Here is a 23,579-nt window from a genome sequence, read left to right as displayed (position 1 = left end):
TTGATTAGAGTCTGAATGCAAACAAACACCCTGTTCCTCAAAGAACAAGGACGCAGGGAGTTGAATAATGACTCTCTGCTTGTATAGCTGCACATCTGGAGTGCAAGTTTAGAGTAAGAAGAGTGCACATAATCAATTGCAAATGTTCACACAAAAACCGCAGACTTCATAAATATGTATCCCTCACATACAGAAAGAGAATAGCAGGTGATTGACGATTAATAGTGACGTTAAAAGCAAAAGGGCCTACTCGGCGGGTTATCACAATAACTCGGGCCAGGCGATGCAAAATCCACATGTGAAGAAGACGCCTGTGCTGCAGCTTCAGAAGGGATGCAAAATGGCTTCCGCCGGCTCCTGGAAGAATATGAGATCAAAGTTGACACCCATCTGTGATTAATTTAACTTTATTGACAATCGTCCAAAACCACAGAGACAGCAACTGTGTTTGACCCATCGTTCAATGCTCTGCCATATGCTGATGTTGTGATGATATGAGGCAACCAGAGAATGGTGGAATCTGGCTTAGACTTTTAGTCTAAATGCAGAGACCACTTGATATGAGTAACACAAATATTCAGATATACCCACATGCATGCCAGCACTATATCCGCCTCTTATTAGCTACCTCTTCATGTCTCCAGTATCATAACACATCACACAATATGACATTTCACACCGTAGGAGTGAGTTATAGTCTGCTACTTTACATTACATACATGCCACTCAGGCTTACAAAGACTCTGACTTATTATACTATATTGTGACAATTGATGCAATGTTACAAGTTCATGACGGAGATGACTTGTAGCTGCTTATGTGATCTGATCACTCAGGCACACGTTTGGTGAGAAACATTCGTGGTCATAGTAACTGTGAATTAGGAGTTCAAGCTTAATGTTTGAATGAAACTGTCATTAACAGCCTACATTTTTTTAGATGTTATTGTGGGCATTTTAACCCCAATTCCAACAAGTAAATGAATTTAACATCTGTAAATGTTAAGCTTTCACTACCGAAAGTTTTGTGTCTTCTTCGTCCTTTGCTGCCTTTGTTGTCCAACATGGAATGATAATCAAAAATGTCAGACTGTTTGGATTTCTATGATCCTCTACAGATTTGCGATTAGCATAAACCATAAGCCAAGCTTAAGCGACACTGGCTAAAATCACAGTGGGATCCTTATTTGTAAAGGCGTGACGCCTCATAGACTGTGTGTCCTGCTTTGAGCTTTCTCACATGGTGCCAGCACGTACCCCTGAGTCCTGTTAGCGAAGCCCCCCGGGTTGAGGCAGATCAAATTTTACCCACAGGCACGCGCAACCACCCACATGCACATGCACCCAAATGCACAAATGATACACAAACAAAGCACAAGTATGCTCCCATATTCATGCAATAAGCCTCTCCCTCTCACACACATGCACGCACACACTCCTCCACAGTCCACAAACACACCTATTTCTTGATTAATTGGATGCCCTGCCTAAGCTTCCTAGATTAGGCTTTGACATAGGTTATAATTAAATAAGACAAATTCAGGAAGTGTATGAAATCTCTCATTTCCTCAACAGAAATGTGAGTTTTAATTTACCTCATGCTGAGAGGAGCTGTGGTCACCTGCAGAGAGCCAATTCACTGTGCATCGCTCGGCGCATGATGTCTGGCTTGGACAGAATGCGTCGTTAAAATAAACCCCCAATGCCAATTTATGGAACAGCGGTCAAATATTTATCCAGTTGATGAGCTGGGCTGTGTGTTCCTTCCCTGACAATAATTAAAGACAAACCCAAGCTAAAGGTGAACAGCAGCCATGACATCACTTCACAGCTGCAACCAGATGGCCTGGTTTGAATAGCCTGGTAGTGGACAGTGCTAAAGTGTCTTAGTGTGTCATTATTCCCTTTGTGAGACATGTATAACAGCTATAAAGGGGTGATGGAATTGTGGTCATTTTCCGTTAGCATGTGCTGATGCATGCTAGGTAAACATCCTAAATGCCAGAGCGACTGCTTATCCAAACTACGTTAACCTCCTCAACAGCTGCGGTGAGGAGAAGCACCATCAGAGCAGAAAACTGAAAAAAAAAAAAATTGGTTTGCCTTGTTGAACCTTTCACCTCCACCAAAGCACAACACACGCCCGGCTCGACATGACGCAGTGGAATCTCAGTCTAATTCTCTCATCTGGAAAAAGACTATATTCCCCATCCTCCCCTGCACACACAATAGACTTCAAAGATGTGAGAATGAGCCTTGATGCCCTTATTCCCCGTATGGTTTCCTGCTAGCCCCTCAGTGGAAGCTATCGAGACGTAGGCATGAATGGGGCGCTGGGTTGTGTGCCGTGGGAAGGGCCTGTCGTGAGAGCTGGGGTTTCTCAGACAGGGATCACAGCCTGAGGTGCTGCGTGTGTCCAATGAACAGTACTCAGCACTGGGATAACAATGAGAGCAGAGCAGTTCTGAAAATCAATAAACTGCTGGAGCTCTCTGTGGTCTCCTTCATAGAGAAATAACAGCATGCCAGAGTCTATCTGTATGTGTCTCATATCTCTTTTTCACACTGTCTTTCTCTCTGGCTTTTGTTTTTTTATATAAACACGCTCACATAAAAAAGTCACACACATAAAAGTAAGGTCAAAATGTGTGTGCCAGTATTGAGTTTGTTACAGTGCAAAACACACAATAACACACAGACTGCTCTGCTCTTATTCTTTATGTATGGAGGATATTTTCTGTATATCTTTTGGTTAAATATACCCTTATAAATGTCACATCTAATCCACGGACTCACAGCATTAAAGTGAAGATTGCGAGACGTGCATGGAAACAAGTCAGGATGGGAGAAAAGGGGGATTTTGTAAATCTCCCATCAAAGTTGTCTAATTATGTTAATCAAGAATTCTCCAAATGTCAGCGTTGCTGGAGAGGATGAGATTTGGAGGGAGAGTACTATAAATGATGAGCCAACCAATCAGCTGGACCGCAATGATAGTAATGACATTAATTAATTAAAGTTGGACATACAAAAGAGGCAGGCTTAAATCATAGGCACACTTCAACAGTGAACACATGAATTAATATCAAGAATCAATTTCTTGCAAGATAAATATTTTTCTTATGCTGAATCAGCATAGATTCGCTCTGCGTTTATGGAAATGAAGTTGAGTTTTGTTCCTGAATAAGAAATGTGCCGTCTGTAGAGAGTGACATCCAGTCGAAGCCCCCTCCCCAAACTTAGATTGTAAAAATAAAATTTAACAAAACTCTTTCAATGCTATTCAAAATAAATGATGTTGAACAGAATTGGCTGTTAGGAGCATTCCAGAAGACATGCAAATGTTAATAGTGCTTTAATGCAATAACCTTATAGCTGACATTTTGGGAAATATTTGCTTTCTTGCTGAGTGATATGAAAAAAATCAATAACACCTTCATACCTGTCAATTAGATGAAAGGCACTGCAAGCTGCTGGTTAGCTTAGCTTAGCATGACAACTGAAAAAAGGTCAAACAGCTAGCCTGGCTCTGTCAGAAACTAACAGCATCTATCTGGCAGCACCTCCTCTAAAACTTACTTATGTAATATCTAATTTGTGTAATACTTACAAAAAAGTATAAAAATGACTGAATTGAATTTTTTTTAATATACCGTGAATGCTAAATAGGGGGTTAAAATACACCTGAAATATAACTTACATTAATACTTATGAGAATATATATATATATATATATATATATATATATATATATATATATATATATATATATATATATATATTCTCATAAGTATTAATGTAAGTATATATATATATATACATATACATATACATATACATATACATATATATACACACACATATGTATATATATATATACATATACATATACACATACATATACATATACATATACATATACACATACATATACATATACATATACATATATATATATATACACATATATATATATATACACACATATGTATATATATATACATAATATTATGCAAAAGAATTACTAACTCATCTTTAAGCAAAGTAAAACACCACTGTGTGATAAAATATGTGCTTTCAGAGTCAAGGAAAGCTCAAGGATGTGATGGGGGAAGGGTACAGTAGCAGACATTAAAAACAATCAAGCTGTTTATTGTGTTTGCAATAATTAGATCTTTAACAGCGGGAGTCTTTTTCCCTTCTGATTCTCTAATTTGATACAGTATCGTCTCATCGCTGTGCCGCAGGTTAGCCACATAGGGAGGAAACATTAATCTAATCTAACACTTCATTCAAAACTCCAGGGGATCTCCACTAAGTGTAGCAATCTTTGACTATTAAATTAATGTTGTTGTTTGTTTCATGATGGAACAAATAGGCTATGCTTGATGAATTCGTTATTTTGCGGAGCTGAAAATTGAACAATTTAAATGATGCGCCGCACTGGCTGTGGCATTATTAACACACGTGCGTAATATTGGATAATAAGTAACAGATTAAAATTCTAATATAGTGCTGTCACTTAATTTTAGCATTTATATCAATTGGATTAAGTGATCATATGGAGTCTTAAAGCTTTTCTATGATGATCATTTGAAAGACAACATGTTAGATCTGTTGCCAGGACACTGAAGCTCATGCCCTTGTAATCCTTGACTACTGACTGCATGTAATGTAGATGATTAAAGCTCCTGCCTTTCATTGTTTTAACTGGTCAATCTGAAACGTATTTTCCATTCCTGGCAGCCGTTGACGTGTCCACCATTCTTTAAGCCACATATACAGACTGTGGTTAATTCCCATAACATCACAGAACTCATTCGAATGGGCTTGAGACAGAACAAAACATTACACCTCATTTGCATGTCATTAGCAAAATGGAAAGCCACCCCCCCCCCCCCCCCCCTATGGGTTTAACCCCTTATAAATATATTTAAATATATAAATATCATGAATACATTAATTGACATCGCCCTCACAACACACCACTAAAAGCACGCCACGCTGCCACTATAGAGCTGCTTTGTCTGTCATGGGAGAGGTCATGCGTGCAGATGGCTCCATACACACCTGGAAACACGCACGCAAGCAAAAACAAAAAAACATTCCAAAACTTTGCCGCACATTTCCCCCAACTTATCCCTGACCTTCTCATAAACACACAGAAAGTGCCTCACGCTCCACCCTCTATAAAATAGTCACACACACGCACACGTCCTTCCCCGCCACCCGCACCTCCCTGTCACAGAATCCCAGCCCTCGTTCTGACTTTACTACACAGACGGTCTCTCTCTACTTTCCCCCCTTTCTCCCCTCGCTTTCTCTCTGTTTTCATGGATCAGCGGAGAGAGCAATTACATCAGCGTCGGTCTGGCGGCCTGGAGATGAAGAGCTGTGTGGCTGTGGGCAAACACCTGGCCACGGTTAGAGGAGCAAGAGCAGGAGCAGGAGGAGTAGGAGGCAGGAGGAGGAGATGCAGCGTAGACAGATGTGCTGCAGGTTCTTTGGGCTGCGGGGAGGCCTGGAAACGCAGCATGTGTGTGTGTATATTGGGGGTTGAGTTCTGATGGGAGCAGTCAGGCACAAACGTGAGAACCCACAAGATGTGTGTGTGTGTGTGTATGTGTGTGTGTGTGCCTTTTTGTAAATGTGTGAGTGTGGTTGAGTCGAGTCAGTGAAGCCCTAAAACAACCCCCCATCACAAACAGTTAACATTACAATCCCTCACAGCAGTCAAAACTCTGCACCACCAAAGTCTCAGGCTATCCATTCAGCATGCGTCTGCCTTTCTACTTATTGACAGAGTCACAGCCATTTGCATTACAAAAGGAAACTGTTTGAAAATATGCACAAAACATGTCATCTCTGATATGGCTTCAAAAATGCTTCAAACATGCCCAAAAAACAGGAGAAAAACTGCACTGAAACACAAATGTAAAGAGGAATATAGAATGTAAAATACTTGCTGTGCTGCCATTTCCTCTAATCTGTTGCTGAAGGATATTTAACTTTTAAGTGAAGAGAAAAGAAGAAGAGAAAGCGTGTGGGGATGTATGAACAGAAAGACAAAACAGGTTTAAAAGAAATTGGGCAACAGAGTAAAGGAGGAAGAATGAGGGGGAGCAGGGTTGTGTGAGGATCACAGATCTGCTCTTTGACCTCAGTCTAACCTCAGAGAGACTTAGACAGACATGTGGTTGCCATCTGGCTTGGCTTACCATGTTATTATACCAGCTGATTTATTCTTAAATGTTACTTGGATCATTCTGCCATAGCTGATTTTGCTTTAGTTTTGTTCATGGCTGAAGTTGGTGTAACATTTACTTAAATTGACAAAGTGTCAAACATTTAAAAAAAAGAAAGTTATATAAAGCAAAGTAATTAACCACATTTTCAGTTACAGAGACAATGTAATTTGATTTCAACCTGATATACTCTCTAAATAAAATGTACCAAATGTGCAAAATGAATGTTAAACATTTTATTGTTGTATGTAATTGCACTGTAAAGTAATTACATTTTTTTTTAAATTATAAGTTAAAGTGCTTTCCAGACAGATTTTACATGCAAAACACCAGAAAAGGTTGAAAAATGAAAAATGGTAAGACTGTCAGAATTTAAAATACCCAGCTAAATGAGATCCGTACACTTTTGCAAAATGATACTGTTATACAAACATGGCCTCAGATATTCTAGTACTGTAGTTGCAGAATCCCTGTGTTTACACATGCAAATATAAAAGTTGGTAATGGAATAGGCATGAAGAATAACAATATAGACCACGCTGAAATGGAACTTAAGATGGAGCTAGGTCACGAGCTTCCACACCTCCTATGGGGACACTAATAGAACATAGATAATAAAATGTACCGGCAATGTAAACCACATCCTTTCCTTTCTAAGCCTTTCTTTACTTGCAATGAATACGGCTGGTGGATGATAGCTAAACTTTAACCAGGAAGTTCTGCTACACAAACATCTCCAGAATCTTTTATGGAGATGGAAATTTAAGTAAAATGTAAGTAAAATGCAGTGATAGATGGTGTGTTATATAGTATATAACCTGCTGTTAAACTGTATTGCAATGCCAGACTTCACCATAAATGCAACAAAGAGAAACTGCAGCTGCTTAATAACTTTTCTGGAACAGTAGAAAATGCTGTTGGTTGCCAATTCAAGTCAATGTAAACTTCACTGTAATCCAGTCTTCCATGATAGATCAAATAAAAAATACCAATAGGAGTAGATGTTTCTGTAACTGTAGCACCTGCTAGCAGATCTGCATTTCACTAAATTTAGGCAAAGACTGACTCAATATCCTCTTATAGTCATGCCAAAGTATTCCTTCAATGCAGGGTTCTCAATCATCTAGTGGCCTCATTTATAGTTTCTGCAATTCCAATCACTGTGGTATATGATACCTTTGTAGTCCATTTTATTTACACACATGAAAGCTCCACATTGTACAGCCACCGGAAAACAGACAAAGTGAATAAGGACTTGAATACAGACTCACATGGCAGAAGTAAAAGAGCAAGCATTCACAGGAGAGCAGCAGGGGTGAATGTTGGTTGGTTGGCTGGCTGGCTGGCTGGTGTATATAACCTGATGATTAATAGCGAACAGGTGTGTAGACAGGTAACTGGCCAGGCGTTGTGCTAGGAAACAACACTGAGGACAACTGGTGGACAAGTGAGGAATAGCCTTGCTTGAAATGGTTAGAAAGTTTAGCAATGCAGATATTCAATAATTATCCGTTAGTAGAAATGCTGTCTCTGTATTAATTAACACGTTATGTTTTAAATTGTAGTGTGAAAATGTTACTACCACTGCAAAAAAGAGTGTAGAACATGACATGAGTAGCAAATATAATCAATCTGAGGACTAATAATACAATTTATGTTAAAGATACAAATTGATATAACTGATGATTACAATGACAGATGCAGTTTGTAGTGCTCTACATAAAAAGCTCTGCAGCAGTTGTACATCCAGCTAATGCAACTCTTCCTAGAGGAGCTGATCTTTGTGCTCTGCAGCTTTAACCCGACTCGTCAGCACTTGTTGCAGATGAGTGTAAAGCCGCAGCACGCCTCCTAGCCAATTAACAGCAAAATCAACCCAAACAGATTTCCAATTGATAAATCTTTAATGATACCAGGGATTTTACACAAATGCACACTTGATAGTGCTAATTTAAAGCAAATACGAGGCTTGATTAAAAATTCCCCAGGCATGGTGGGGGAAGATAAATGTTTGAATAATTTATCAGATTTAATTGACACGACTGCAGTGTTGTAAACAGAAATGTTTTGATGTTCATAATGCATTTTGACACGATGAGATTCTGGGACGGTTCCAAGGAAGAGAGCGCAGGAATCTGAGATAGCGGGGAGAGATTCGAGGGAGGAGAAGCTACAGGAGGTGAAGGAGGGAAGGGGTGTGAAAAGAGGAGTTTGAGGCTTCTCATTTGTAGGCTGACGTCAAGAGCAGCAACCCTTAGTACTTTCTATTTACATATTATTCCAGATCAAGCTGCCCGTACAAGCACCACTGGGTATTTTATCATTAAAAAAATGGAGGAAAAAAAGGCAGGGGGAAGTGCTGGACTGTGATAGGCAGTGAAAGCGATCAGCAAACACAATGATACACAAGCCTGGGAGCTAGCCTGAGGCTACAGCACTTTGGTTTGACCCCAAGAATGTGACACTAAACAAGGATGTAAATATTGCGAGAATTGAAAGAGAGATAGAGGAAACGACAGAGGGAGGGAGGGAGGGAGCATGAATTGGAGGCAGGGGGTATTCTTAGGCCGAGCACATATGGTGTTTGTCGCAGCTCTGCACACAGAAATACAACCAGGGATGGTAAGAAAGCATCGGAAATATGACGGAAAAGCAAGGCAACCTTGTCATATGCCACAGGCTCACAGGGGACCTAGCAGGGGTTACATGGCCGGCAGGTGCAGGGCCACTACTTGTTAGATAAGAAACTGATCTGCATGTGCCTGTCTGCTTTCCTGTCCGCCCGGCCCCTGGTAAACATCATGGTTATCTGCAAACAAACAGAGTTTACTAGTGACTATGAATGAATACATCAAATTTTGATGGAATTGCCATGTTGGACTCCCAGCGCTTCGAAGGCATCTCCACCATGATACAATGTACACCTGAATACATGAATAGCCAACAAGGAGGCCCTCACTGTTTGTAGGGGCAATGTTGACTGAATTTTTAAAGATGTTATTTTGATTTGACACGACTGCTGGCTCAGTGGAGTTGGTCGGGGGGGTATGTGGTGGTGGTGGGGGGGGGGGGGGGGGGGGGGGGGGGGGGGGGGGGGGGTTGACAAGACAGCCAGAGGAAGAGACAGAAAAATCATAAAAGTCTGTCTGTGTCTGGGGACGGGGGCAGGATAAACAGCAGCGGGAGAAGCTAGAGAGGACGGAGACAAAAGACAATCAGCTGGTGAGGGATGGAATCACCATATTGACTGTCATGGGGACAGACAGTAAAGGAAGAGGGAGGGTGGTGGTGGGAAAGGGGGGGGGGTTTTCTGAAAGACAGAAGCCAGCAGATAAACAGATCCAGAGACGACAGGCTCACAATGACAATCTTGCGCATGAAGACATAAAAGCACTAACACATAAAGACAGGCAGATGCAAAGATTACTGTAGGATTAGATGTCAGCATTACAGACAGCAAGATAAAGTCACCCAGACTGCCTGCAGGTAATGTAAGTAATTGGCACCATTTGTTGTTTTTTTTCCCTTACACCTTTAATTTATTCCCAACAGTGACAATAAGAGTCACAGCTCAACACTGTACTGCACACACCATGCAAAAAAAAGGGGGCTAGGAGCGAAGCTGACATTACAACACATGCATTTATGTTGCCTGACAATGTATCGCTTCCACATCAAAGGAAGCCTCACCTTTTGCAAAGGAAGCGAGGGCAAAAAAATAAGTGGAGGCCCTCGCTTTATTAACTCCTAATCAATAAACATGCAGTCGGTGGCAAGGTAATCAGGAAACACTGGCAAATGGCCTGACAATGTATCAAAGCTGACGCTCCGAGGCAACGGCACAAACTCTAACAAGCATTTTATTACCGGTAGCTGTTACTGACATTAGTCAAAAACCAAGAGAGATAAAATAGAATAAAGAATGCGGTGTGGCTGGCTGAGAGGGCCCCTTGGCTGAGAGTGTACAACTTGCACGTTTGATAGCCGCACGCCTCTTCTTTGATATGATAACAAATATAAATTGTTTAAAAACATCAAATGGGCAGCAAGCCGGGAGCAGACTTGCTGTGATGGGTGTCTGGACTAGGGGGCGATGATGTTTCTTGTCCATGAAGGTGGGACAATTCTCCTGTGGGCTTTTGTTTGAACCCCAGGATGTTTCGGTTGAACACTGGCAGGGGTAGAAACAAAACTACCCTTCAAAAAATAGCTCTTCTGTGTCACTGATTGTCCCGTGGTGGAAGAAGTATACTCCAATACAAGTAAAAATCCTCCTGTAAGTAAAAGTCAAGTATTACCAACAAAGTGAACTAGGAAGTAAAAGTAAAAGTACTTATGAGAAGCATTTTACTGTTGTGGCTGATTGAGGTGGAGCCAGTTTTAACTACATTACTTTTCCCATCGTAGCGGTTCACCTCCTTATCTGAGGGGTCGTGAGATCATTCATGTAGGGAAGACAAAACAAGTTATGTTAAACAACTTTTATTTTCAATCTTTTTTTTTTTTTTACTCCTCTCACAACTCTCGTTAGTGGGCCTAAATTACGTAATGGAAAACTATCTAAGACATTTAAGAGATAAATCATTTTTTGGTGGAATTGGCAACAATTCATAGACATGCTGCTAAATGTGACAAGTGGCCTAAACTACAAAAACTTTGGTAAGGGATCACGAGCAAAAACAAGCAAAAAGGTTGCAAGCCACTGGTTTAATACTTAAAGGGTACATAACTTGCTCATTTCTATACTGTTATAATACTGGATTACTATGTTAAACTGTTAAAATGCCATTCAGTATTTTGAATCCACATAGCAATTAGCAATTGTCCGCTATTCAGTCCATAGATTGTAAACATAACTAAAACATAGGCATACAATGCAAAGGACAGCACTGTCATTAGGGGATGGCTACAAGTAGTGACAAAGTAAGGCAAACTGTAGGATATGAATGATTGAATGAATTACTCTAAAACAGCAACAGCAGGTCTGCTATGGGTACTCAAGTTGCTGGAGTTTATGTGTATTACAATTCTGACCAATTCCAAACTAGTTGGAGCTAGTAATATTTGCTGCACACGTTGCCAAGAACTGACACTCAACCAATATATCAACATTCCCCTTTATATGTTCCTGCTCTTGCAACTAGGCTCCACTGAGATTTGAACTGAGATTGCTGGATTCAGAGTGCAGACTGCTCACCGTTACACCATCTGACGTTAGAAAAGAGTGAAACCATTACATGCATGGTATTGCCACGTATGTTACTAAGAGGGGCACAGGAGATGGCACATTACCAGTAACACAGTGGATAAACCAATCAAGGTTATCAGTAACACAATGGTTAAAGCAGACCAGGTAACTGTCAGGTTCCACCGAGACTTGAACTCAGATCACTGGATTCAAAGTCCAGAGTGCTAACCATTACACCATGGAACCACACTTTCACCATTGTTGAATGTGTCCTCTCACCTCTTTCACTAGAATTGGACAATATCAAGAGTGAGTTACAAGTGAGTTACAAGACAAAGCGCTCACAAGGTAGGACTAAAGTTACAGCGTTTTACCAAGGTTCCACCAAGACTTTAGCTCCTATCACTGGATTGAATGTTCAGAGAGCTAAGCATGACACCACAGAAACACAAGTCCTAGCTAGTTTTAAAGTAGCCTCACGGGTCTTTTAAAAGAATTGGACAATATCAAGAGAGAAAGATCAAGGTTTTAAAGAGACAGGAGCTATAACAGCCTGATTCCGACAGAGGCTGAATTAAGGGGCTGCATAAAGAGCCAGTACAAGATAAATACAGAGTTTTGGGACTGTAATCATGCAAAGATATTCCAGTAGAGGCCTATAATATAAATATTGACCTGGAAATGTGAATTATATATCTTCTTTAACAAATGTATATGTTTTGTATGTCAAATCATGTGAAAAAATAACTGTAGCTGTCAGATAAATGTAGTGGAGTACACATTTACATATTTCCTTCTGAAACATATGCACTGAAATGCTCAAGTAAAGCACAAGTGTGCCAGAAGAACAGCACATGAATAAATGTACTTTCCACCACTGCGATGTCAATGGAGAACAGATCTCTTGCTGTATGGGAGACTTGTTCAGGGCAGGCTGTTCACACCAAAGATCACATGCAGGTGGGGAACCAAGATTGAAACTCACTCCCCCCCCCCCCCCCCCCGTCAGCTAATTTGTTTGTTTCGTTCTGGGGCATAGCTGATATTAAAAGGAGATCCTGAGCAGCGCGGTGGTGGGGAAAGAGGGATGGAGGGAGCTGGGGAAAGAGGGAGGCAGGGATGAGTTTACAAGCCCCAGGTATACGGTGAATGGGTGAATGAGAAGATGCAGAAAAGAAGGGAGTGAGGGAGAGAGAAAAAAAAAATCTCATCCACATGATTTTCACCCTGTGGGCGCTAAAATGCAAATCACAGATCAAAGAGGTTTGGAATGGAAACTAGCGAGATTGGGAGAGAATATCATCAAGCTGGGGTTATGTATGTATGTTCAGGATGTGAGAGAGACATGCTGGACCCAGGTAATGGAGCTGACCTGTACTTGAACACTGCCCCCAGCTGCCACTATCATTTTCCCGCCTGCCTTCTCCCAGGATTATAGCATATACAGTACACTGGAAAGTAATTTAGTTTCTTCTTATAGTGCCTTTCTTCCTTTTCTGTTTCTCTCAACCTCTGTTTGTTAAGCTTTTTCATCACCGAGTGAATGTGCCGTTTACACAGACACAAACCTCCTCTCAAAGCAGTGGCGAATTCCCCTCTTGCATGTCGACACTGAACTGATGATTGTTGCTTGTTTGCATGTCGCCCCGCACAGCAAGACACCCCCGCCCCCCCCCCCCCCCACCACACCTCCCTTTGCCTCAAACTGGAAGGAAAGTCAAGCTGCGTTCAATCACTCGCACAACAGAACAACAACCAGCGTTGGAATGTCTGTCTAGCGCAAAACTATACATGTTTGAAACATTAGAGTGCTGTTTGATTTAGTTGCGCAAGACACAGGAAGCTAACAGCATCTTCATTTGCAAGTGCATATTAGAATGCTAAATCTCAACCTACAGACTAAATAGCAGTGTAGCTCACATCTGTCTCTATCTGAGCCAAGAAAAACTACATCAGTCGACAACATCAGTCGGCAACAATTACCTATAGTCACAATTGAGTGACAGACACCGTCTAGTGGCCGTAGTAGTTATGGTCGGGAGAAGTGAAGTAGTTCAGGAGACAAATTTCCGTTTTCGGAAGTGGTTGGTTGGGTAGCTGGTTATATCTGAACTTGCATAATTGGAGTTTGGACTTTGCTGCAGGAGGCCACTGTTCAGTTCCTGCTTCCAACCAGCGTATCATGTTTCCAACTGCGATTTGGGACAGCTTTTTAAAAACCATAACTATGATTGTTGTAGTTTTACATTTATGATGATGAAGATTGCCTAACTTTAAAGACATTTATTAAATTTAAAGTTATTCAAATGATCATTAAAATCCAAACAAGTGTTTTTGTGCCTAAACCTAACCAGACCAAACCTAACCTAACCACAGTGATGGCACATCATAAAAAATCTTTATTTTTTGACAATGAAAGTTGACAGTACAGACAAATTATGTTGTCTTGCTGATTACTGCCAAACGAGGCAGCATATTAGAAAATCTTCCTATGGGTTGTTCTGAAGTGCATGGTCAAACAACCGATTAGGTCGTTAAATTCGGAGGACTTGTTGGTCTATATACACAGATGAGAAAGAATATACAGTGGGTGGAGGGGTGTGGGCGCAGAGTAGGTAGAGAGCTATAGATAGAAGCAGAGGGGAAGGATGTGACTGGGAGAAGGTGAGGGTAGACTGTGTGAGCAAGGAGTCTCCACATTAATGCCTAATTAATGTCTGTCTTCCCATTAATGTCTAATTAATAATTTATGTCTATCTCATGCACCTAACTTCCCTTGCATTTTGACATTAAATGTGACAGTATTTGTTGTCGGCTTCTGTCTTAAACTGGTAAAAGAAAACATTTTATATCATCAGATTAACAGATGTTATATTTTACAATGCAGTTTTGGATATGTGTGTATTTTCAGGGCGTGAGAAGAACATATCATTCACATAACTACCAACTTGTTGAAGGTGGTTTTGTCTTTTTGACATCACAACTACATCATCTGACATATTTCCTGGCCTGTCAGCACTTATTAAACCAATAAAAATCATCTTTTACAGCAATACATTTAGGATAACATGTCAAGCTAAATAACAGATGGCAAAGCAAGTTTATTTGTATTGTACCTTTCAACAAGAAGGCAATTCAAAGTGCTAAACGTGAGATGTAGAAAGCATTAAGACGAAGGGTAAGAGAGACACAAAGCAGTTTAAATAGATTAGGCAAATAGAATGAAGGTTGAAATAAACTGATGAATCAGGAAAGTCAATGTGCAAGATATGAACGTATCGTACCATATTTAATTCAATAAGAAAAGTTTTAAACCTTAATTTAAAGAAAGTCAGACATGCTGTATAAAAACCGAATGCTGATTCTCCATATTTAGTTTTGACTCAAGACAGTTGATGACCTGGACAGAAAGTGCTTTTCTTCACACAGCTGGAGGTGGTAAAGTGGTAAAGACCTCTCCGGCTGAAGTAAAAAATTAACGAAGTCACTTTTCCCTTCATACATTCTTTAAATCAACACAAACTCAATAATTTATCCTAAACACAAATACACTACCAACACACTGCACATCACTGCCGTATGCAACTCTGAAATGCACTTTAAAAATATCTGTACACGTCAAAAAAGAAATATACTCTGCCCTCCACAAAGTGTAGGTTAGGTTTTTTCTTTTCAGAAACAAAGCAGGTATTCAGTTGCAGCCCTCTGCTTAGCCCTGTGTGTGCCACCTGCATCAGCACCAAAGCCTTCCACTGATGTGGATTAGTGGTGAGCGGCACTTTGACTCTCACTGCCACAGGATTCAAAACACAGCTGTATTTTATGGTTGGTCAGCACAACCTGTACTCAGTCTCCTCAGTCTTCATCCAGCCCCTCAAACACACCGTTTCTTCTCTTTAGTCTCCTTCTATTGTGTGTTTTTTTTTTTTTTGCTTTTGAATGTAAATCCTTAATCCTCCCATCTTTTCTTTTCTCTCTGTCCATTCAACCTTCCACCTATTCTCCTCAAGAACATCTCCATCCCCTCGTTATTGCCAGCCAGCCAAATTTTCTGCACTTGGTGTCACCTGCTTTTGTAATCTGATTACTTCACGGGCGGAATTAGTATGTATATGTAATGCAGCTCTTTTTCTTTTTTCTCCTCTCTGTCTTTTATTCTTTTTAAATCTTGATGAGTGATGCAGGGGAGGAACAGAGATGGGGTGGGGTTGCTCTTCTTGCATGTCTGGCGGATATGCCAGGGCCATGCTAATAAATGACAGCTGATTTATGCGTCTGTATTCTTTTATTTATAAAAAAATAGCAAGCGGGCTGATTTCTGATATTAATAATACAAGTGGATCCACTTTGATTAGGCTTCTGTGGAGAGCTGTGCATATTCAGCATTACAATTAAAGCCTCTGATGTGAAATAGGAATGACACGCTAATGAAGCGAGCTAGCGAGCCTGAACCGCGACTGTCCAACAGCATTACGGCCCATCTCGGATGAAGAGTAATTATACGAGGAACACTGAAATGTCATTAAAAATCTTCAGTAAGTGATTTAACCCACCATTCCTCACTAATGCTAGATATTTCTTCTTCTTCTTTTTTTACCACCCCCAACCCCCACAATGATCAACTCCCAAGGTTTTCCTTTTCTTATACATATATATTTTTTAAAAAGTCTTTCTTTTCCATGAGGCCAAGACCAAACTTCTCCTTCAGAAGTTCCACAAACAAAAAAGGGCACCAGACTCCAAACATATTGAAACTTGAGACAAAGACATACAATTGCATTGTCCTAATTTAATTGCAGAACTTGCCGGTGGTGGTAGGTAATTGAAATCATTCCATTATAAATTCCATTATGAATTGGTGATTAAGGCCAGATGTGATTACCATGGATTAAAGATGATAGTTGGTTTTTTTTTCCTTTTTCCTCAGCATAACCTCTCCAGTCACCTGCATGCTATCCCATTGAAACAGCTTGGTTTATCACGACGAACATGTAAGGGAGGAGAGTAATGTGAGAGAGAGATATAACGTGTGAAAACGAGGGGAAACACGGGTGATAAAGGCAAAGAGTGTGTTTGAGGGGAGTGTTGTTTCTAAGAGGATTTAGTTAATCTGATTCTACCCCCTTCTCGTTTGATGTGCTCATTTTCACAGGAAAAAAAAAAGACTTATCCGCAGCCTCGGAGGATTGTTGTTGTTGTTGTTAAAGCATAGAGAAAACAAATAATGAGCTATATCAAGTTACCATATCATATTCATTAAGGGTATTGTCAGGTCTCTCCGTGCTTGTGTGGGTGAGTGTGTGAGACAGGGAGAGAGTGGATGATAGGATTTGAATGTCTGTGTGTGTGTGTGTGTGTGTGTGTGTGTGTATGTGGTAGATAATGCCACAGGCAAGTATTCATGAAATATCAGCAGTTTCTCACCATTTTGTTGGGTTAATCCCTTGTTTCAGTTGGAGAAATAGGCATTTCTCTTGCATACATTACGCAGGTGCCTGCACATCCCATCCACACAAAGTGAAAAAGTACCTTGACGTCAAGACCCTCTGATGTAATGATGAGTGAAGTTTTATGTATCGAGGTCACACAGGTTTTATTTGCCTGTCTCAGCAACTCCTTCAGCAGAGTGGAAATTCAGACATGTGGTGATGGGGCAGGTGAGGTTGGATTCAGGTTTAGTGACCAGTGGAAAACACAAGACTGAGTCTAGCATTAAAGGAGTCTAATCTTTTGGGAATTTAGTTGTTATTTGAAAGAAGTGTTTTGTTTTGTTTTTTTACCTGATTTGAGCAAAATCTGCTGACTGAGAGGACTCAACAAGGGATGTTTTTACACAAAAAGTGGGCAAAAACTTAACCAACAACTTATTTCGACCGAAAAAAATCTACTAAAAATCGCTGAGACATCTATGCAACCCCTGTGACAGCATCTGAAATGGGACACAATGCCTTGTGGCATCCAAACTGGCTCCAGCTGGGCAGTCACTGGAGCTGGGTGGGGCGACAGAATGGGCACGAGAGTCCCCTCGCCCACCACCGAAACGAGCGTCATGCCTCCGAGCTATGCAATTATTTTTGCACTGCGTCCAATATCAACTTGAGAGCAATGCAAATTATTTAAGACGCGCTTTTCAGGGCTCGCAATTATAATAATGATGATCTCAATTAGCGTTGCCATTGCCTCGGACTATTTAGCAGGCAATTTTGCAGCCTGGGGGCAAGGGTCTTCTAGGGAGCCGACACGCATCGTCAGGTCAGAAGGGTTTGGAGAGAGAAAGGAAGAGACAGAGCGAGAGAGAGAGAGAGAGAGAGAGAGAGAGAGAGAGAGAGAGAGAGTCTGCACTCTCAATCAATAAACTGCGAGACTAGAGATATTTACCACCCAATCTCACGAGGGGACGGTTCATAAATTGACCTAATTGGTCAGTGTTGGAGATGAAATGAATGATACAAGGACACACTGTCTAATTTAGAAGGGTAGGATGTAAACCAGTTGGCCTCTTATACCATTGTGAGATCTAGGCTACAATAGTCCATGTCAAAGATGTTCAAGGAATAGTTTGACATGTTGAGAAAAGGCTTGTTTTGTTCAGAGTTGGATGAGTAGATAGATACCACCCTGCTGGTTAACTTAGCATAAAGACTTCCAATACAATTTCCCTGAGAATCACCTATTCAAAAATCATCTCCTTATTTCAGCACATTCTATTTTCCCCAGTCCCATGTAGTATACTGCACTGCCACTGTATATTAGAGGGTCTTCTTTCCCCCCACCATTCATGTGGAAAAGGCTTGCATCACCAGCTACCCTTTCTTTTATTCATCGCACTGTAAATAACTCCACTTTATGAAAAGCAGCCAGTGTGACTCACGGATACCTCTCTAACCACAACCCATTATTATTTCATGGCCTTTGAAAGAAGGGTCTATAGCAGGCGCTCTCACACTTTAATGCCGGAGCTCCCTCTGATGTTGTGTAGTACACAGCGGCCCTTGTTGCACTCCGTATGCGATCCCTCACTTGAATTCACAAACACTTCCAAGTGCATAAATAGCATGGAAGACGAGCGCTTTGCGAGCTAGCTAATGCTCTGGAACGCCATTGCTGAGGAGATAACAGGAGCCTGCCATGGCTGATGTCTGGGACTGTCATCTGGGGGTAGGGGGGGTGGGAGGGGGGGAACAAAAGTGTGCCTTTATGAAAAATGCTGTTGTTTTCTGACCTCTCATGGGGCATCATATGGTAAGGAAAAAGAACATGCATCAACGTTACGATTAAATGACCAGCGATGTCCCTGAGCACCCTTTGGAACGTGTTGAAGTGCTCTCGGCATACAGGCGAGCTAATGGGCAACCTATTGGTCATGGTAGATTCAGTTTGAATCTCAATGAGGGTGTCAGTGTGTGGCTGCGCCATGACCGACAAGGTGTAGTAGGCCTGCTGGAGTTGATTTAGCCACATGGCCTGTCATAGTGTTTTACCAGTCAACATCCATCAATCCAAAAGGCTACAAGGCATGTTTTTTTTTTCTTTTGAAGTGTCAAGAGGAAACTGCCGTCTTGAAAATGGATGGAAAATGGGAGGCGTCTGATGAAATTTCACATCTTTGTTTTCTCTACATGATGCAGAACCCTGATGGTAATAAGCCAGACTTTTTTCCCCTTCTTTTTAACATGAGCATGACAACAGACTTAATAATGTGGTCTGTGCCAAAACCACTTTTGCAGTATGTAGCTCAGATATTAAGCCTAGCTGGGTTAGTCACTTCTTACAAAAGCTTTTCAAAGGTTCACAGCACTACTTCCGTGTGTACGAAAGCAGTGGGCTTGAATCATACAAAGGCTGAACCCATTACAGGTCCAGAGGGGTGGGCAAACCAGTGCCTTGTCCCGCTCCTCTAAACAAGACTCTAGGTGATGGAAGCTGGAACAAAGCCTTGTAACATATACATTAAACTTTAATTGTTTTTTTCCAACCCATTCCTTCACATCTCTGAAGTAGCAGCTCCTGAAACGTTAAAAGTGTAATGCCAGCTAGATTTTCATGGCTGTGCCTTTGTAGAATAAAAGATAAATGTGTAACAGTAGGGGGGAAAAAATGACTCTCTGATGGTGGAGGTAGACAGTTGCTTTTTCAAATTCCAAGTTTTGGTCCTTTATTTTATTCAGCAGTGAAATGCCATGAATACAGAAAATAATAACGTCTGTTACAATTCTCAACCATGACCTTCTAATGTCAGAGAACCTTTAACGTATGGACACAGTACACAGTAATGAAAAGTATCAAAAAAAGTAGCTGAATCTCGATCAAAAAGGAAATCAAACAAACAAACAAAAAAAAAAGTTTTCACCAATTACATAAACATATGTTTGCTACAGTCCCAATTTACTGTATACATAGGGGGATCATATTCCCAATTATTAGAGAAGGATAGCAGTAGAAAGGATACATGACTCAACTGCCAGACATAATGCTTCATAAAGTATGCACAGAGGTACAAGCAATAAATACACACATTAGGTTAAGCCTTACAGCTACGCAAAGCAGATGCAGAAAAAGCAGGTTTGCTATTCTTAGCGAGCAATGAGAGAGAAACAGTAAAAATTCAGGTAAGTCAGAAAAGAAACACTGAGATTTTTTTTTCCTCTTAGAAAAAAGTCTGGTAAATTTATGGGTCCACCAACATTTTTTTTACATAAGTATGCACAGTTATCAAAATACAGACAAAATCAACCCAGAAAATCCAGACAATCCTAAAATCTAGTGGAGGAGCAGATCGCAGTTCTGGAGGTCTTTCTGGTATTATGTGCAAGCAACTATTTTAGACATTTTTTTACTTAATTTATACAAAACCCATGCAAATCTACAGGTAATATGCATTCTGTGGCTGACAGGTTTTATCCCTCCCAAAACAGTATATCTGAGGTAATGCACTCCGATGCATTGTAAGTATATTTAGGCCATCGTCCAGATGATGTTTATTATATTCTTTTTATTAGTTCTTGTTTCCAGTCCACCAAATGATTTTTAGACATGCATTTTTAAAACACAATATTCCCTTACAGGTAATCTATACATTATCATTCTACAAATGTTTGAGGACAACCTATTACAATGCAAATCTTCCATATCTTGACGCAGGGAATGTAAACGTTGGTTTGAGCCACGTCCTATGAGACAAGCGTAGTAAAGTGTAACAGCTCTTGTGGCATTCTAATAACTCGTGCAATCTGTCATAATTGTTCTGAATTTGTTGTGCAGAGGTAGAAGCTTTTAGAAAGCCTTTTTGGGTAAGTGGGAAAACCCTTTTTTTTTTTTTTTTTTTTTTGAAAGACGCAGCGTCCTTTTTATTTGGTGTGATAAGATTATTAAGAACGTCGTCTTCAAGTCGTTTTGCTGACTCCAGCTAAGTATTGAAGGGATAAGCTTTGTTCCTGGGCCCAGTACCCTCTTGACGTGGAACTGGTGTGTGTGTGTGTGTGTATGTGTGTGTGTTGTAGTGTGTACTTCACATGCTGTGTTTGTACAGTACAGCACGTGTCTGCGTGTTAAGCTCTTACAGCCAATTTCTTGGCTTGGCTCAACACTTGAAAACAACATATGCACAGTGTGTTTCCATTTTGGTCAAAGCGGGCAGACGCGTTGCTCGTTACAGCACAATACAAAAGCCATTAGTCGGTTCTTTGACAGCATACATTTTCTGCAGCTAGAGATTTAAACCGAAACAAAAAAAAGTTGGCAGACCAAAAGTTCAGGGTCTGTGTATGTGTGTGTCTGCTAGTATCTGACAGGGTGTGTGTGTGGATGTTTTAGTATTTCTTTATCCCATACAAGAGGAGGCAGAATTTTGTGTAACTTTGGTTTACTGAAAACAGAAATGACCATTAAAGCAACAACACTTTTCTAGATGACATTAGCTGTAAGGAAATGACGGGACATCGTCTCAACAATAACTACTTCTCTTTAGTCTCTATTAATACCAAGTGTGTTATAAAAAGCTGGCTACCTATACAGAATACACTGGTGCAACAGAGGCATTATCAACTTGCTAACACCAGTCGTGTCTGTATAGTTCAGAAGCTGTGAAGCACACAATGAGTATTTGATGACAAGTTAAAGCAAATATCACCTAGAAAAGATTTACCCTTTACCTTTGATATCCTCTTCTGCAATGGCTATTATTATTTGCTTTTACACGGTAACCAAGCCACATCATTTCATCTCAACTTGAAATTATGACTTATTTGGCTTCACTAGATATTTTTCATGTTTGGTTAGCGATGTTTTCAGTTTCGGTTTCGGCGCGGCTCGGAACAAAAACCGACATGAAAATAAGACGTGACATTTTTTTTTTTTTTTTTGACAGTCCCACTTAGAACGTTACATATTCACCAGGTTAGAAAACAAATGTAAAAATAAAAAAGCAATGACGTGATGTGTAATGCATAACAAAAAAGTTAAAAAAATCGAATTAAAATAAACTTCACAACAACACAATGATTCTGCACTTCCATTGAATATACAAATGCTTTGTTTTGGTCATGATCCACTTTTACAGTTAGCTGCTCTCTACCAGTCAAATCACCAGCACAAAAATGCCTGCAGTTCAAATATCACATTACTTTTTTACCTACATAATGCCTGGCAGAAAATCTCCAAAGTGGACGTTCTATGAGTTATCAAATTACACATCACATGTATTCCCCCATCCCCTCTCTCTCTTTCTTGTGATCATCTTTGTATAGGGCTAAATGAAACAATCCCAGAGGTTATTCGAAGGTAGTTTGCGGAACGAAAGCTTCTCTTTGTACTAGTTTAAAGTCACAGAAGGTGGACCAAGAGGAGTTTGGTGGCTTCTGTCTATAAGCTATTGGCCATTGCTAGTGTTGGCTTTGGTTTCTAGCTGTTGCCTGTGACTGTTTGCAGGTAGACAAAGCTTTAGAACAAGGAGGTAAGGAGAACAGCGAGAGGAAAATTATGCAGAAATGCATTCGTTTTGTAAATGGTGCTTTACACAAACAATTCTTTTTTCCCCCCCAACTCAATTTCCAGTTTTTTTTTTACTTTTAATCACAAACAGATAATAGACTGGAAGCCAACTTTTTTTTTCCTTTTTTTTCTTCTTTTTTTTTGGACAGCTGCAACAACAGTCTTGGTACCGCAGTTCTGTTACCGATGTGATTCAGGGAATGGCATTTACAGTTGGTGGTGTCTAAAATTATACTTTGAAATTAATGATGGTAAAAGGAAAGCTGAAAATAATATACTGGTTTTTCTTAATAATAGCAACATACAGGCAGTGACAAAAATTTCTGAGACTACTCCTGTGCAAATGATAACAGAGCAACAACTTGAATTGAACCAGCAATTGTCTCTAGACATTAACAACTACTGTGGGTTGGATTATTCACAAACATAAAACGTCTTCCTTTTTGGCAGTATATGAGGCCGCTAGCTTTCAACGGAACATGATTTGCTCATTTGTTTTTTTTCCCCCATCCATGAGTCCATCATCCTTGTACTGTATGTGGCCACGCCATCTCTAATGAAATAGGTCTCAAAGAGTTTAATTTTTTAACCAGACATCCCATGCCTGTCATGTTTGGGGATCCCAAAGGGCTGCAACAAAGAGTTCCTTTGGATCAGTCTCCATCCGGATGCATGCTCAATAAATAGTCCCAGTGGTGAGAGAGAGACGAAGAGAGTCAGCTGTGGTTGCTTGGACTGTGGAGTGGTTTCTAGTCTTGCAGGAGGTCTGTGTGAGAGAAACAGTGCGGCTGTATGAAGGGATATGTCGACCAAAAACGGTATCCTAGTCACTCCAGGTCATCTGATAAGTTCCCTTCCTCCAGCTCCCGGTCATCGTCCAGCTCTGGACTGTGATTGGCTGTCGTCACCAGTGACATCGGACAGTCGTCGTCATCCATGTTAAGTGGCTCCTCCTTCACGTGAATTGGTGGCCTAAGACACAATCACAGTGGCGATACATTTTAGGATTTTTTTTGTTTTTTTGAATGACAAATCCTTATGTTGACCACAAAAATGACAATGAATTCTGTTGTGTGCAAATTTTACATTCAATGGAAAACAACAGAAAGAAAACTGTAGCAGTAGAAATTATTGACACTGTATGAATATGACAATGAG

The 23,579-nt window shown here is 40.4% G+C and overlaps 2 protein-coding genes and 1 non-coding gene across 8 annotated transcripts in view; 1 reads left to right on the top strand and 2 right to left on the bottom strand.

The window, feature by feature from the left end:
• The window catches only part of LOC134004672 (dnaJ homolog subfamily B member 9-like), a 435,649-nt gene that overhangs the window by 240,658 nt on the left and 171,412 nt on the right, over positions 1 to 23,579 (top strand). The window lies entirely within an intron of this gene.
• trnaq-uug (transfer RNA glutamine (anticodon UUG)) lies at positions 11,607 to 11,678 on the bottom strand. The gene has a single exon. It is a non-coding gene; the product is annotated as a tRNA-Gln (tRNA).
• The window catches only part of foxp2 (forkhead box P2), a 105,580-nt gene continuing 101,526 nt past the window's right edge, over positions 19,526 to 23,579 (bottom strand). For all 6 annotated transcript variants that reach the window (XM_062443299.1, XM_062443296.1, XM_062443300.1 and 3 more), the window contains one exon: positions 19,526 to 23,393. In XM_062443299.1, the coding sequence (XP_062299283.1) occupies positions 23,249 to 23,393 (145 nt within the window). In that variant the 3' untranslated portion in view covers positions 19,526 to 23,248. The remainder of the gene's footprint in view (positions 23,394 to 23,579) is intronic.

This window comes from Scomber scombrus, chromosome 22 (genome assembly GCF_963691925.1).
Source record: "Scomber scombrus chromosome 22, fScoSco1.1, whole genome shotgun sequence".
Lineage (NCBI taxonomy): Eukaryota > Metazoa > Chordata > Actinopteri > Scombriformes > Scombridae > Scomber > Scomber scombrus.
Note: the sequence above shows the minus strand (reverse complement) of the source record. Positions and strands in the feature narration are given on the sequence as shown.